At 41.4% G+C, this 15065-nt stretch overlaps 1 protein-coding gene across 5 annotated transcripts; it reads right to left on the bottom strand.

Annotated features, from left to right (window-relative positions):
* Nucleotides 1–233: 233 nt before the first annotated feature.
* Nucleotides 234–14143, bottom strand: ehmt2 (euchromatic histone-lysine N-methyltransferase 2). Of its 5 annotated transcripts, none has more exons than XM_037795553.1 (28): nucleotides 14048–14143; nucleotides 11891–11960; nucleotides 11632–11793; nucleotides 11083–11357; nucleotides 10758–10812; nucleotides 9885–9967; nucleotides 9647–9787; nucleotides 9413–9484; nucleotides 8666–8786; nucleotides 7730–7816; nucleotides 6880–7016; nucleotides 6607–6750; nucleotides 6011–6333; nucleotides 5683–5913; nucleotides 5067–5149; nucleotides 4761–4867; nucleotides 4420–4542; nucleotides 4225–4326; nucleotides 4026–4130; nucleotides 3585–3757; nucleotides 3283–3450; nucleotides 3016–3160; nucleotides 2834–2911; nucleotides 2443–2558; nucleotides 2167–2253; nucleotides 2006–2084; nucleotides 1266–1441; nucleotides 234–979 (listed from the first exon to the last, which is right to left on the bottom strand). In XM_037795553.1, the coding sequence occupies exons 1-28, from the start codon at nucleotides 14072–14074 to the stop codon at nucleotides 799–801; spliced, it is 3651 nt and encodes a 1216-aa protein (XP_037651481.1). In that variant the 5' UTR covers nucleotides 14075–14143; the 3' UTR covers nucleotides 234–798. The 5 variants fall into 5 exon arrangements, with proteins under 5 accessions (XP_037651481.1, XP_037651483.1, XP_037651482.1 ...); XM_037795555.1 differs by having other exon boundaries at nucleotides 3585–3739; XM_037795554.1 differs by having other exon boundaries at nucleotides 7730–7813.
* Between the last annotated feature and the right edge of the window lie 922 nt (nucleotides 14144–15065).

The following is a 15065-nucleotide window of genomic DNA, read 5'->3' as shown; positions in this document are numbered from 1 at the left end:
ATTATTGGCAGAGTGGGACACCTTCCATTTCACATCTCTGACTGTGCCCAGTGCAGCATCCCTCCCATCTCTCCATCTCTGTGGCTTTGCATTGTGGCTTGCAAATGCCCCCTGCTGATTATACAATAATACCAACATGCAAAAAATCATGCTTGATGAGAGCTTACATCTCTCTGAAAACTTGACATCTAAATATTGTATATGTTGATTTAAAATGAGAATGACACACTTAATACAAGAGCCCAAAGATCAACTCATGAGCTAATTTATTACACTAAAATGTGATAAAGAAAATAATGCGTATAAAAATAAAGAAAATGAAGACACAACACAATCATCCAAAAAACAACCAGGTCCTTATTGAGTCCAGTATGGGCTAAGGGTTGACCCACAACTGGACTGTTTCAAAAATGCATTGCGTTTGTTGGCACAACGGAAAACACATACGTATGACAGTTACATGACGGCAGACTCCTAATGCACAAATTTAAGTGCCAAGGCAAACAGACGGTGATATACAGTAAACATACTGTATGTACAGAATCACAAGTGTTTTATACCCACACAGTTAAAAAAAAAAGTCAAGGCCCATGTTCTCTACCATAGGGAAAATAATCAACTTTAAGGTGGCAAGTTTTGGAGAAAAAAAAAAAAGTACATTTCAAGTAGAAAAACAGCACCATGAATCAAACACATAATTTTAAAGATGATAAAAACCCCCAAGGTGTATTTCCCTTGTTAAATGTGCGTATGTGAAACGGATGAGGTCAATCTAAAAGGCCCCATGGGTGAGTGTTTTTAAGAGTTTCCCAGCATGGACATCCCACAGTCGGCTCCCGATTCTGGGCAAGACTCCAGTCGAGCCAGTCTGCTCTGCTCCAAGGCGATGGCCTCGGCCGAGTGCTTGCATTTCTCTGATCCGCACTGGCAGGTGAAATACTTGCTCTTGATGTCCCAAAAGCGGTCTCCGTAGTCGAATCTAATGAAACACACAAGTCAAAATTATTTGTAAAGTTCTTAATCAGAGTGAAGGCCGGATATGTTGTTAACAAATAAAAAGCTTACACGCTCGGTAAGAATAACTCACTCCCCGAAACCAGACGAATGCAAAACAAATGCAAATGATCACAAATGATGAGAGGAACGAGAAATATAAATGTAAGAAAGACCGGAAACATTATAGAAAGAAAAGAGGGTGAATATGGAATAGTAAAGGAGGGAACTAAAGCTCTGAGCCGGTCATCATAAACGCCTCAATGTCTCACCCCAACTCTTGTCCGCTGAGGATGTCTCTGGAGCTGAAGAAGGCGATGCGGGGAAATCTCAGGTCCTGGTGCAGCATGAATACACGTACTGGGATGAGGTTTGGGTCGCACAGGTGGTTGATGAAGCGGCTGATGTTGCCATAGTACCGGGCATCGATACAATACACCTCTCCATCCTTTAGAAAAAACACACAAAGACAACAACATGCATTGTGTTAGAAATCTTTCCCTATTCAGACAGATTGTGCATCATAAACAGATCCTGATATCTGATGTTTTAAGTTAAAGACCAAATGTAGCAAATACTGTCAGATTTATTGTAATCAATGTTAAAATTATTAATGCAGTGCATTTAGAAATGGCAACAAAGGCTAGAGAGTTTTTTCAACAATAGAAAATGTTACCTGAAAGTCAGCTGTGAGCTAAAACATTGGGATGTTTTTGTCTAGCTCAGCGACTGCATCAGTTAAGGTCTGGCAAATTATTTACTTTAATAGTTATGTATTATTGGTTATACAGGAAATACGCAAAATGCTCTCTCTCGTGTTTTCCGTCACTGTCATCTCTTTTTTGCTGTTTCTGTATAGACCGTTTCAACAGAATTGCATTGCTAGGCAACAGCTTGGGTCCATGTTTACTTCCTGAGAGCTTATGTCATTCACATACACTGCGACAGGAAATAAACTGGGACACATTTGGAATGTTTACAACTGTGAAACTGAAAACAAAAAAAAGTTCACCTTGTTGTCCAGGTCAAACAGGTAGGAGTCGTCTTCTCTAACATCTGCTTCTGCGTCAGAGATGAGCTCCCCGACATATCTGTGTGGACGGAGGACAGAAGTTTAATGTCTAACCTCTGACTTTTCATAGATAAAAGCAACCTGTTGTGTGCCTCTCTTACTCGCAGATGAAGCTTCCCTGGGGAATATCCTGCAGAGCTCGAACTCCCCAGCCCATCTTCTCTGTCCTGTAGAGCTGAAGACGAACTCTGAAGGAAAGAAGGAAATTATGAGGGTTCAAAACCCCGACGTATACAGCTTTTACCTTCTAGCCAATAACTTCACAAGGTACTTTAATAGGTAGTTTATCACATAAGTGAAACCTGTCGCTACAATAATTATTTAAAAAAGGTGTTTGAGATATATAATGTTAAATGAGTTATACTTAAAAGTCTTACTTGATGCCTGCCTGTACCACCCTGTTCTTGCATGTTCGGTAACAGGAACACGCCATGTTGCATTCAAATATAAGTGGAGGTTCAATTTTGTTGAATTCCTGGAGCAGCCGTTGGTCCTAGAAAAAAATTATACAGCAAGTTGAGATTAGTTTCACTCCTTTAGTTACTCCTGTAACTCAAGAATCCTAGTCATTGACCTCATGGATCTCACTAACTTTCAAACCAAAGCTCATTAGAATTTCTGCTAATAATTGCAGATAATTCAGATCTTTATTGATCCACCGGAAAAAACAGTTTTTTAGCTAGTCAGTCAAGGCTTTTGATTCAATTGTAAAGGTTTTCCAAGCAGTTTACTTTGATGGTGTGGCCGTAAATGAGCATTTCTATTTACCTTGTCGTACCAGCAGCGGATACTGAGCTGTCCACAGAGGCAGTTACTAGATGAGCAGTCATCAGTGCAGCTACAGTGCTGAAGTACAGACAATTAAAAGGCATGAGATGCATTTCTCATTGCAGATAAAATAACAGAAGGAGAATAATGAAGTAAAAACGAGAGCCTGATTAATATTTTACCTGCAAGTGTGTTATATTGCGGTCTATGTTCATTGCTGAAGTTTCACAGTTTTCTGAAACATATTTGTAGTCTGAAGGACAGCCCTCGTCATCCACTGCGTTCACGCAGGGAATCGGTACGTTCTCATAGCCCTGCGCGATGTCACTGGAAGAACAAAAGGAGTTAAATCAGGAAGGAAAGGGAAAAACAAGAGGAATACAAATATCTGGTTAAGAAGAAGTTTATCATTGGAAGACAAGTCTCCATTAAAATAACACAACAACTACCTGCAGATGATTCTTTCAGTCCGAAGCATGCGATTGGTTATTCCCCTTCTCAGCTTCCTGTTGATCTGGAGCGCCACCCACACCGGTGTGTCCGGCCGTGCGAGGCTGAGAGGCGTGTCTCCTTCTCTGTTTATGATGTCAATGTCTGCACCTCTGGACAGGAACAATCTGCAGAGGAAAGAGAAAAGTGTATTTGTTAGTATACGGTAGTGAGTATAAGCTACGGCTTCAGGCTAAAGCAAAAGGACGCATGTGATTCGTACATTAAACAAAGCTACAGCTTGTGATCGACATTGACTCACGTGACACATCCCAAGAAACCCTCTCTGGCGGCGATGTGGAGCGGCGTGTCACCGTGCATGTTAACGGAGGCAAGGGAACAGCCGGAGTTCAACACCAGCTCTGCTATATCCACATTCCCTGCATACGCCGCCCAGTGGAGACACACGTTCAGCTCCTGAGAGGAGGGGAGGGACTGTTTAAAGTAATAACCTGAAACATTTTCATGCAACTACATCCATTTTGTCTTTGACACCACTTGTTACAAGACAATAGAGCTGAGAGGCGGCAGGGAGAGTTAAAAAATTCAGTCCGATTATCAGGCAAAAAAAACACACTGGTTTGCTTTGGTGAGCAAATATAAAAGCATACTCAGAGGAGCTGCTACAAATTTTGCAAAAAGACACATGTTCATGTAACACAATCTATAAACCTCAGTGTTTGCTACAGTAGTAGAAACGTACCTTATCACTAATGGTGACATCAGCTCCTCTGTTCAGCAGCACTTTTATCACCTCTACGTGTTTGTGCTCTGCAGACCAGATGATCGGCGTCCAGCCACCGCTGTCCTGAAACGAACCGACAACAAGAGTCAGAATTAGCCTCCAGTAAGACAGATATGATGCACAAACTGACATTAATTATAGACAGACGTCTCTTTACCTGTGCGTTTACGTCGACCTGCCCAGTTTCCAGGAGCATGTTGACAATTTCCAGGTTTCCCAGCTTGGCTGCGTGGTGGAGCCCAGTATATCCATCCTCCTCCTGAAGACATGAACAAAGAGTGAAATCCATTATCAACAAAACCCCTGAAACTTCACATTTAGGTTTTTATTTTAGGCCCTAACAGACACTTACAACATGATAGACAGAGGCACCGTTCTGGATCAGGTAGTGAGCCACCTCAATGTGATTATTGATGATCGCTTCCAACAGAGGGGTCCTCATGTCCTTGTCCTGGGCATCCACTTTAGCACCGGCCTGTCAGTATACAATCAAACATAATGGAAAAGGTTAAATAATAATAAATATAAGTGCTATAGATCCATTTTATCTTTTGCTGCACACTTTTTACACCTTTGAAAAATTAACCTACAATAACAGCTTTTTTTTTTTATTGTAGACACTTTACAGCATGAGAACTAATCACAGAAAGGAAGGCATCAAGAAAGAAACTAAAAATTGTCTCAATTTCTCACCTGTACAAGTATGTAGCAGACTTCCAGCAGACCTCTCTGAGCTGCAGCATGTAGAGCAGAGCGCCTGCTCTGAGATTCAGGCTGGTATGTTGGATCTATGCCCTCCACTGTGACACACGCACACAAACAGTTTTAATACGCAAATAGTGCACAAATTTATCATGATCTCGTCTTGTGATTTGCAGCCAAAAGGAAATGCACAAATGGTCAATACTTCTCATAAAAAATGTAAAACAAAATCGATCATGAAGTGCTTTTTTGTAATGATAGCACTCAGTCATCAATGAAAAGTGCAAGCCTACTCACTCAGCATGAGCAGGACTCTCTGTACCTCTCCCTGCTTGGCAGCAGGGTAAAGCTGGCGGGGGTGGAACCTCAGTTTCTTCCTCCTGGCAAATCAAAAACATCAAATTGGTCTAAACTTGTCTGATGTCCTCTTGTCCACTGAAAGCTACTGTATGTTATTTCTCTTGAAAGAGCTAAAGCAAACAAAACAGGAAATAATTTCACTGCAACATGCAATTTTAATGTGGCTGCGTATGAATTGTGTGTTTGCAACAAACTGCTCTAACAGCAGATAGTGGAGAAGCTCAAATTGGGATTTTATGAACAGATACTGATTTTATTAAAGTAAATTGTCTGCTGCTGCAGATTAGATGTGTTCAAATATGGCGAGTTTCTGAACTGCTAGCACAAAAACATCTGAGCTTCTAGTGCAACACAAAAACACGTTGCATATACGTTAAGGAAACTTTAAGGAGACTTTGCATTGAAAGCTCATTTGTAAACTAAGTGTTGAAACATAAAAGACCCAAAAGAACATGATTTAGAAAATGCTCTTATGTCTCTTAATTACTATATCTATTCCATTGTTCAGTCCTTAACCTACAGTGACTGAAAATAGTAAAATCTTAACACCAACCTCTCGGTATCCTGTGTGAGAATGGCCTTCTGCAGCGCCGCCCTGCTGGGCCCAGGTGGAAGTGCACTGGGACTGATGGGTTTCCCATTTGGCATACAGAGAGATGGCCCCACGCTGTCCACTCCCTCCTCTGCTGGGGGGATGGTGGCCGCAGTTGCTGCAGAGGCTACAGGCTGCGGAGGCTGCTGCTCCACCGCCGGCGTCACCAAGCCATGACTATGCATACGTGCACTGGAAGAGGCAGTGGCGAAGAGCACAGGTAAGCACATAACATTTTCTATAGTTTAATGGAGCCAATATTTCTCTCACATATGTCATCCAATCTTACCTGACGGGTCTCTCAGGCATCTTCCCGTCCTTCATCCCTCCTGTTGAGGCTGTGAGGGAGGGTGCCGTGGGGGCGGACGGCGGAAGAGACGGGGTGGTGGTGGAGGAGGCCGACATGGTGACGACTGTGGTCGCCGAGGCTGTGGCCGAGCTGAAGGAGGGGATGGTGACCTCCTGGGCCTCGGACGCATCTTCGCCGCAGTGGGGACAGAAAAGCATACCGCCGCCGTTTGCTCTGCTGCGCCCGCCGCCCAGTACCGTCACACAACCCCGGTGGAAACGGTGAGCGATGCGCTGGTCTGGGCAGCACTCAAGAAATGTGCCCTGAAAGAGAAGAAAGTAGGATATCAAGGAGGAGAAAGAGGAGAAGAAGGTAGGATATAGAGGAGGAGAAAGAGAAGAGGAGAGGAGTATATTGAGGAGGAGAAAGAGGAGACAAAAGTAGGATATCAAGGAGGAGAAAGGAGAAGAAGGTAGGACATAGAGGAGGAGAAAAAGGAGACGCAAATAAGATATAGAGGAGGAGAAAGAGAAGACGAAGGTAGGATATCAAGGATGAGAAAGAGGAAAAGGAGGTAGATGGCTTGAACCCTTTACCGCTATGCAGAAGTATCCACAGCCAGGACAGCAGTGGTGTTTGACCATGTGTGAGCGATGGACGTCACAAAGCACCATGAGGGACACCCGACTGGACGGCCGCATGGTCTCCCCTTTTATAGTCCGATCGGTACAAGCCCTCAGCTGACGAGCAGAGCAAGAGAGACAAGACTACACAGTTAGAGATGTAGCTGAAAGTTATTTGTGAGCTTTATGAACTACCAAAGAACCAGCAGAGATACTGTACTGCTATCAACATCTACAGAGACCAACCTCTCCGTTGACGCTCTCAGTCGCCATACACTGTCTGCTGACGCGGTGGCTGGTGCTGTCGACTCGAGGAGCCTCCATCCTGCAGCTGCAGAGAGGAAGCTCCTCCAGCCGCTCTGTGTCTCCTGCATCGCTTCCTTCTGTAGCGGGGAGAGAAACAGTTGATCAGAATTGTTCGTTTCATTTTTTCATTTATGGTCTTACTGCAACTGTCCATTCAACATTAAAGCATGTTTAAAATGATTGAAAAATCAAATATCTTTTGGTATTGGACTGTTAGTCAGACAAAACAAAAAAAAGGTGACCTTTTTCTGACAATTTCTAGCCCAAACAATTATCGATTAATTTAGAAAATTGTCAGAGCAATTAATATCGAAAGTAATGGTATACCAAAAATATTGTTATACAAGTTAATATATTAACAGTGCAATTTGTTATTATCTGGATCCTTATAAATCCACATGTAAAGGGATCTGGATGGACTAAACTAGAGCTGCAAATAGAGTTTACTATCATAAATCAAATAAAATCTGCATCTGAGAAGCTGAAATCAGAGAATTTTTTTTTTTTTAAATGACTGAAACAATTAATCAAATCAATTAACGATTAATCAAAAAAGTTGCAGATTAATTTCCTGACGATCGACAAATCATTCCAGATGTACATCACACTAAGTCAACTGTCCAGCAATGTCCTGGCAGCAGTCATTACTGTTTTAAGTAAAAAGAAATCTTGTCCAAAACGCTTGTTTCATACTACCATGATTATGGAGAAAAGGATAAGGAAAGGACAATTACCCTTCAGGCTTTTAACAAATTCATATTACAGTGACACATATGTATCATAAACCTACCATGATGAGGAGAAAGTGTCAGACTGTCGGCAGCAGCGATGTCCAGAGCACCCAAGGGAACCTCGGTGTACTCAGTGGGCCTTTCTGCTGAAGACAAACCAAAGGACAAAGTATAAGCACCGGCCTTGAGAGATACACATTAGAAAACAATGCAGTTTAATGGAGGTACACAAATTTCTACCCCAAAACATATTTTCATGAGTATTCACCCCCCCTCTCCCTAGAGGTATCTTTAGCAGCAATTACGGCCTTGAGTGTTTGTGGACGGGTCTGTATCAGCTTTGCACATCTTGACACATTTTGTCCACATTCTTCCTTGCAAAACTGCTCAAGCTCTGTCGGGTTGCACAGAGACCGTGAGTGAACAAAAATTCAACAATCCTTTTACAAATTCTCGTGGTGGTTTCCCTCACGAGTGCCTTTTTTTTTGCACAAGACACCCAGTTTTTGACAACAGGCTGCTCTTGGCAGATTTACCATATTCTTTCCATTTTTTGATGATCGACCTGACTGTACTCCGAGAGATATTCAGCGCCCTGGAAATTTTCTTGTATCCTTCCCCTGACTGGTACTTTTTAATAATCTTGTCACGAATGTGTTTGGGGTGTTTCTTTGGCTTCATGGTATCCTCCAGACAGAGGAGGATTTAAGGCTTAAAAGTCACTGGTCACACCTTGATTAGACACAGGTGATCTTCATTCAGCTTGTTATGGGACCTCAACTGGCTGCACCAGTGCCGATTTAGGTAGCTCATTGTAAAGGGGGTGAACACTTGCACAATGTATTTTACATTGTATTTAATTTAGATATATTTGTAGAGATCTGTTTTCATCTTGACATTAAAAAGATTTTTCTGTTTAAAAAAAAAAATATTCTAACTAATGTTGTTGATTGTTATGGTTGTTTTTAGAAAGACCGCTAGGTAACATCACTCACCTCCCAATGTCTCTACCACATCCACTGTGTTTCTCTCTTTGTCCTGGTCTGACTGCGGCCACGAGGACTCCTCACTCTCGTTTCTACTCTGGACGGCTCTCTTTGTTTCACACTCTGAACTCTGAAAGGGAGAAATTCTGTCTATAAAAAGTGAAGGGTAGAAAAAAAAGGTAACTGACGATTTTATAACACCAATCAAAGAGGGGGATGTGGAGTTGTTGACCACTAGTAGCAATACAGCGCAATGTTTTTTTATGATTGGGTACGAATGTGGGAACACATGGATGCGCACACACTACATGATACACATTCCTGACACTGTTTTCCTGCTATTCTACAGTTGGCTTTGCAAATGTTTTATGCATGTAACTTGTTTGTCAGGCCTTAACCCTCTGAGACCCACAATAGACCAGTTTTTGTCTTTTTTGGGGGGGCATGGGGTCTTAGGGGGAGATAGCAGGTCAACAGTAGATGTCACATAGAAGTGGTGTACATCATCTGAAAGCTGGGAACCTGAAGATTAATTTGAGATGCAGCTCAGCACTGTGTGTCAAGTTGTTCTAGTCATAAATCTAGTGGGATATCAGCACAATCTTCACCCACCAAGTATGTAAATATGACCCAACTACAACTTTTTGACTGTTGCTTTGAGCTAAAAATGTCCAGAGGACAAAATAAGAGATTAGCGTAGCTACAACTAGATAAGAGAATAATTATCAAGCTAGTAAAATAGATAAAATCACTCACATGATCTGACATGTTCACTGACCCCTCTATGTCTTTAGTGTGCTGCTTTGCTTCTGCCCCACCATCTTCAAACTACAGAAGAAACAAAATGAATACAAGACAATAGTGTTGCTTGTTAAAAAAACTAAACATGCAGCCCATTGACATGCTATAACATTATGCTCAATAATATATTCATTTGTTGACAGTGAGTGATCACTTTTAGTGGACAATAAGTAAATCTAAGCCTCAAACCTTTTCCGAATCTCGCGTGGTCGGACTGGAAATCTGAATTTTCCCGGATACTTCCTCCTCCAACTTCCCCACGCTGTTGTTGCTCTTCTCTGGTGCAGTCTTGGTAACAGACTCCACCTTCTTATGGAATAACTTTTCTTCCTGCTTTTTGAAAGAAATAAGAATGTTAACATCAATCTAATTGCATGTATTTAAATTAGTGAATGTAAATTATGTACCTGCAAAGACATAACCTTACCACAGTTTGAGCATTTTCTGCAACGTTCTCTGACTTCTCAGGTGAGCCATCAGATAAATGACCCAGTTTTCTCCTCTTTGCAACTGTTGGAAACGTGACAACCACGACAGAGTGAGTCTTAACGTATACAAGGCACTCCAACTCATTTTTATTCATAGCGATTTGATTATTTTACACAGGCAAACATTACGCCCCGGCCACACTGCCTGCAAGAGCAGCGTGTGATGGCTGCACTGCTACTGCCATCCCTTTCTTTCTACATAGAGTTCACCTTTCATTACGCCATTTTATTTTATTATAAATGTAATTTATATTTATTTTAGACAGAAAAAAGTTAAGAAGTGTGTGATTTTGTAAATAATAATAATCCACAATTAAAAGCCGGTATTAATTTATGGAGCCGTGCAAGTCACTGCATTTTCCACAACACTATTCTGCAAATATTTCAGAATAAAATCCTTGTGTTAACAAATGAAGGAATTCTGTCAACAGAAAAAAAAAAAAAAACGGAAACAGGAAGTGTTGAGTTAAAAATAAATATTTACTTTTTTCATGTCTGTGACATATTCTACAGATATATACATTGAAACATTGAAGTAATGTTGCTGGTATGATGTCAATACACGGTCAAAAGATCATTTACACTGTCTATCTTTGCCGTGAATCGCACACGGAAATAAACAGGCGAGACCTCAAATCTCTAGAAGAGACGCAGCTGACATGCAGCCGAGCCTGAGCCGTGCTGCTCACGCAGCTAACCTGTTAAGATGGGCGCTGAAATAAAAAGCAAAAGGTTCCGCGATGCATGTGCGCGCCTCACGCATCCAGTGTGGCCCAGGCGTTAGTTAGTGTGAGTACGCTACAGCCACTAACCTGTTTCTGACTCAGAGGATCCTGAAGGTGTCATAGGTGCTTCAATGTGGCTCATCTGTGAAACGAAAATAGTCAGTGACTCAAACGGTCATGAAAAGGTTGTAACAAAGAACTGAGCCACTGCTATACAGTAGGCATTTTGTCAGTGGCTGGATGATTTCGTCACACTGTAACATTTCACAGCATTTCAAGAGTGTTAGTCAAGAATAAAAAGGGCCAATGCAACGCCAGACATCTTAATGCTGGTACAAAATCAAGACAGAGGTACACATCTCATTTTACTCGTGCCAGATGGAAATGCTAACCACTTGCTCTATAGGCTCACCTGCCCTGGTGGAGGCCTGTTCATGGTCTTGCGGGCCCGGTGGATCTTGGGTGGGGCGGGGGAGACAGAAGGAGATGAGGAGGCTGTGGCAGAGGACGAAGAGGACGAAGAGGACGAGGAGGAGGAGGGGGAAGGAGCAGGTGCCAGGATGGATTTACTACTGCCGGGTCCAGAAACACTCATCTTTGCTCGGCCAGGGGACAACGATGAAGACGTAGAAGGAGAGGAGGACAACAAAGAGGAGGACACTGGCGCAAGGGACTTTGCTGCGTGTCCTGTGAGAGGGAGGTAAAAGCAATTACTGTGAGTTTCTTGAAAAATAATTTTAATACTTATCAATAATTAGTATCACATTCAATCATACAGAAACAAAGCCTTTAATCTGGGAAGGATCAAGGAGCATAAACATGTTTATCTTCCTCAGCAAAGCAAACTGCAGGGGAAATTATTTACTGTTGATTTATGGTTCAGGAACAAATCACCTTAATGTCAACTGAGAGTCACCACTTCAATAACATTGATGAAAGCTGACTGGATCCAGAGTCTTACCTGCAGCTGGTTTGCTCGGCGAGGAGGCAGGTGACCATTTCTCTCCCTCCTCTCCAGCTCTGGAAGCGTCCTTCCCAGGCTGCAGCGATGACAACATTGATGCCATACCACCCATGGGCTCTGTCTTCTTGGCAACAGCAGCTGTGGTTGAAGCTGCATTATCTGGAAAAGTAGTAATAAAAAAAACATTATTTCTGTGTATTTGTGTACCAAAAAAGGCACAGATTTCACACATTAGTATATCTCCCCGTTGACATACCTTCCTTTACTTGACTTGGTCCATCTAGTGACTCTGCTAGTGTTTCTGAGTCGTTTCCTTCAGGAGGCTCCTGGCAGAGAAACAACAAATAGCAGGAAATATAACAGAAAATATTAACATTAGTCCTTGTAAAAAGCAATTGATATTAGGGATTACTGGTTATTTTTATTCACTGCAGTACACACCATTGCAGTTCAAACAGCCACACAAATGTAAAAAGAAATGTAGCTATAACCGGAGTGATGTAATGATGTAGACAATTGGACATGTTCACACACCAAAAATCTAATGTTACATCCTATGTAATATATACCTATAAAAGCCCAAACTTCAGAGGTGAACCATGCTGTGCTAAAAATGTGTATTCCCTAAACATGTGCTACCCCAGGCTTGGCAGTGTCCTTGTGTTTGTGTTTTGCCAGGTAAGAGGGAGACAAATTGTATTATTTGTTCCTGGATTGTCAATAAGTAATTCAACATTTAATACAATTTAACTGGATTACAATGGATAACTGGATAATCCAAAACTGTCCACTGATTCTACAATGGAGCCGTATATACACTAACATACTAGTAATTAGCAAGATAGATAGATAGATAGATAGATAGATAGATAGATAGATAGTAACTTTATTGATCTTGAGGGAAATTCAAGTTTCCAGCATCACAGTTCCATAGTGCAAAACATGTTAGTAAAAAGGCAGTAAAAAAGTTAGTAGTGCAAAGTACAAAAAAATATACCAGATATAAAAATACAAGGAGATGAAGAAAACTGTTAAAACTGAATATAGTGCAGAGTAACAGCTGTGATTCAGGACTATTAAAAAAGTGAATATAGTGCAGAAGAGACTGTTAAAAATGAGTATAGTGCAGGGTAACTCCAGTAGCTTAGTCTATGAAAGTGCACTGTGTAGCTTTTTGAGCATATTTTGCGCACTATTAGACTGGTAAAATAACGTTGTGCATGCTTCTAGTGAAAATACATTTCCCAGGAAACAAAGTTAAAACTAACTTAGTGGTTCAGGTTTTAGTTTTGGGTGTCATTACTGATTTGCACTTTGTTTTTCCAGTCTAAATCTGCATGACTGACAATAGATAGATAGACAGATAGATAGATAGATAGATAGATAGTAACTTTATTGATCTTGAGGGAAATTCAAGTTTCCAGCATCACAGTTCCATGGTGCAAAACATGTTAGTAAAAAGGCAGTAAAAAATTTAGTAGTGCAAAGTACAAAAAAATATACCAGATATAAAAATACTGTTAAAACTGAATATAGTGCAGGGTAACAGCTGTGATATAGGACTATTAAAAAAGTGAATGTATTGCAGAAGAGACTGTTAAAAATGAGTATAGTGCAGAATAACTCCAGTAGCTTAAGTCTATGAAAGTGCACTGTGTGCATTATTATCTGTCCTGCAGATACTCAGGATGTAATAACTGTGTGGGGTCACCAGACACACACACACACCGAATACTTTTGTGACAATTAAACGAGCAAGCTTCTGTTAATAACTGCCAACATTTAGTGTTATTGCATCTAATTTCCGCCTTCTCCTTCTCAGAATAAACCCTTCAACCAATGGCTGATCTTCGCTGTCATTACGTCAAGTGCCGTCATAAGTCAATCAAACCCATTCATGCCTTTCACACTAATTCACAGCAACAATAGTGGGTGAAATAAAAAGGGAATGTAGTTAGATTTCACTGCTTTTGACTGCTTATAATCCTCATTCCTCATCACAATGAACAGAAAAGGACAGTCATCTCAATATTAGCTTTGTAAACTGGTCTAAACTGAGCATACAACATACAAAAATACAATACACACATGATAAAAGCAACGCAAGACGACAAGATATGCTATAAAGGTCAAGAATAAGTCGAGAAGATAACTAAAACATGAAGAACAATAGAGAAACTGACTGTTAGTGAACACAGAACCGTTAACGTTAGAGGCTAACACAGCTAGCATCAGTGTAGCCTAGGTTACAACAAAAGGGCTCCTACAACCGACAAGTAAAGACATTATTGACTTATAGCAGACTGCAGCTTTAGTAGAGTGTTTTTACTATGTGGGTTAATGCTTTACCAAGTGGTTAAACAAATGTAAATGTCGTTAACATGTAATTATTGTGTTGCAGAGGGTTTGCTACCTTCGTCGTTGTCTCAGATGCCGACATGTTTGAAGATGCGCATCGACGTGATATGAACGTAACGCGTCATCGTCCACAAGGCCCGCCCCCTCCCCCTGTGGCCACTGATTTAAAAACAACGATGAGCATCGACGTGATATGAACGTGCCGCGTCACCGTCCACAAGCCCCGCCCCCTCCCCCTGTGTCCACTGTGGTGATGGGAATTCCGGCTCTTTTTAGTGAGCCAGATCATTTGTCTCAGCTCACCAAGAAGAGCCGGCTCTTTCGGCTCCCACACGGCTCTTTGTTTTACTATTATTTCTATCCTAGCTTTTATTTTTAGCTTGTTTTTATTTTCTAATCTTTAATGTTTTTTTATGTTTTTATAACTGTTTTAATTATGTCTTAATTTTCTTTTGCACTTTGTCGCAATATTCTTGAATGTTTATGTAAAGAACTCTGAATTGCCCTGTTGCTGAAATGTGCCTGTTGCCTTGCCTTGCCTTACCACTTCTGCCTTTTATAATTCAGCCAAATTTAGCACTGTTTTGACCTATGATTAATATGTGTGCACATATATCACTTAAATTATTCAATATAATTATACTAAACCTTATAATTTTCAGAATACCATAATTTTACATGCTGCTTCGTTTCCGACTTTGTTTTCTTTTCTGCTATTCGCGCACCGCACTCCTCTCCCTCCTGCTCTGTACCTGTAGACCGGCAGCGCGCCGTGCACCCCCGCCCCTCCCTGCTTGATGGTATGATCATTGTCCGTAATCACCTGATTGGTCGCACGGATGTCATTAACACAACATTCAGTCACAATCAGTGCATGGAGTGCCCGTGGCGCGGAGAAGATCGTCCTATCATTCTGCCTTGAATTAAAGGGACTGTTTGTAACTTTCAGAAATGCTTGTTAACAGCGACACCTGTGGCCGTTAAGTCAATGAAAGTCAGAGTCGGGCTCGAGCTTGCTCGCTCTACATAGACATGAACGAGGATCGCTCAAAACAGTGAGGCGACACACGTCA

The sequence above is a fragment of the Sebastes umbrosus genome, chromosome 15 (assembly GCF_015220745.1).
Source record: "Sebastes umbrosus isolate fSebUmb1 chromosome 15, fSebUmb1.pri, whole genome shotgun sequence".
In the NCBI taxonomy this organism is placed as follows: Eukaryota; Metazoa; Chordata; class Actinopteri; order Perciformes; family Sebastidae; genus Sebastes; species Sebastes umbrosus.
Note: the sequence above shows the minus strand (reverse complement) of the source record. Positions and strands in the feature narration are given on the sequence as shown.

Bases quoted from the DNA above. Each gene is read 5' to 3' on its own strand.
- ehmt2 (XM_037795553.1), bottom strand. From the start codon at position 14,074: ATGTCGGCATCTGAGACAACGACGAAG. The intron at 10,813-11,082 runs GTGAGCCTATAG...TTCGTTTCACAG, and splicing joins ACAGGCCTCCACCAGGGCAG to ATGAGCCACATTGAAGCACC. The intron at 980-1,265 runs GTGAGACATTGA...GTGTTTCATTAG, and splicing joins CTCAGCGGACAAGAGTTGGG to ATTCGACTACGGAGACCGCT.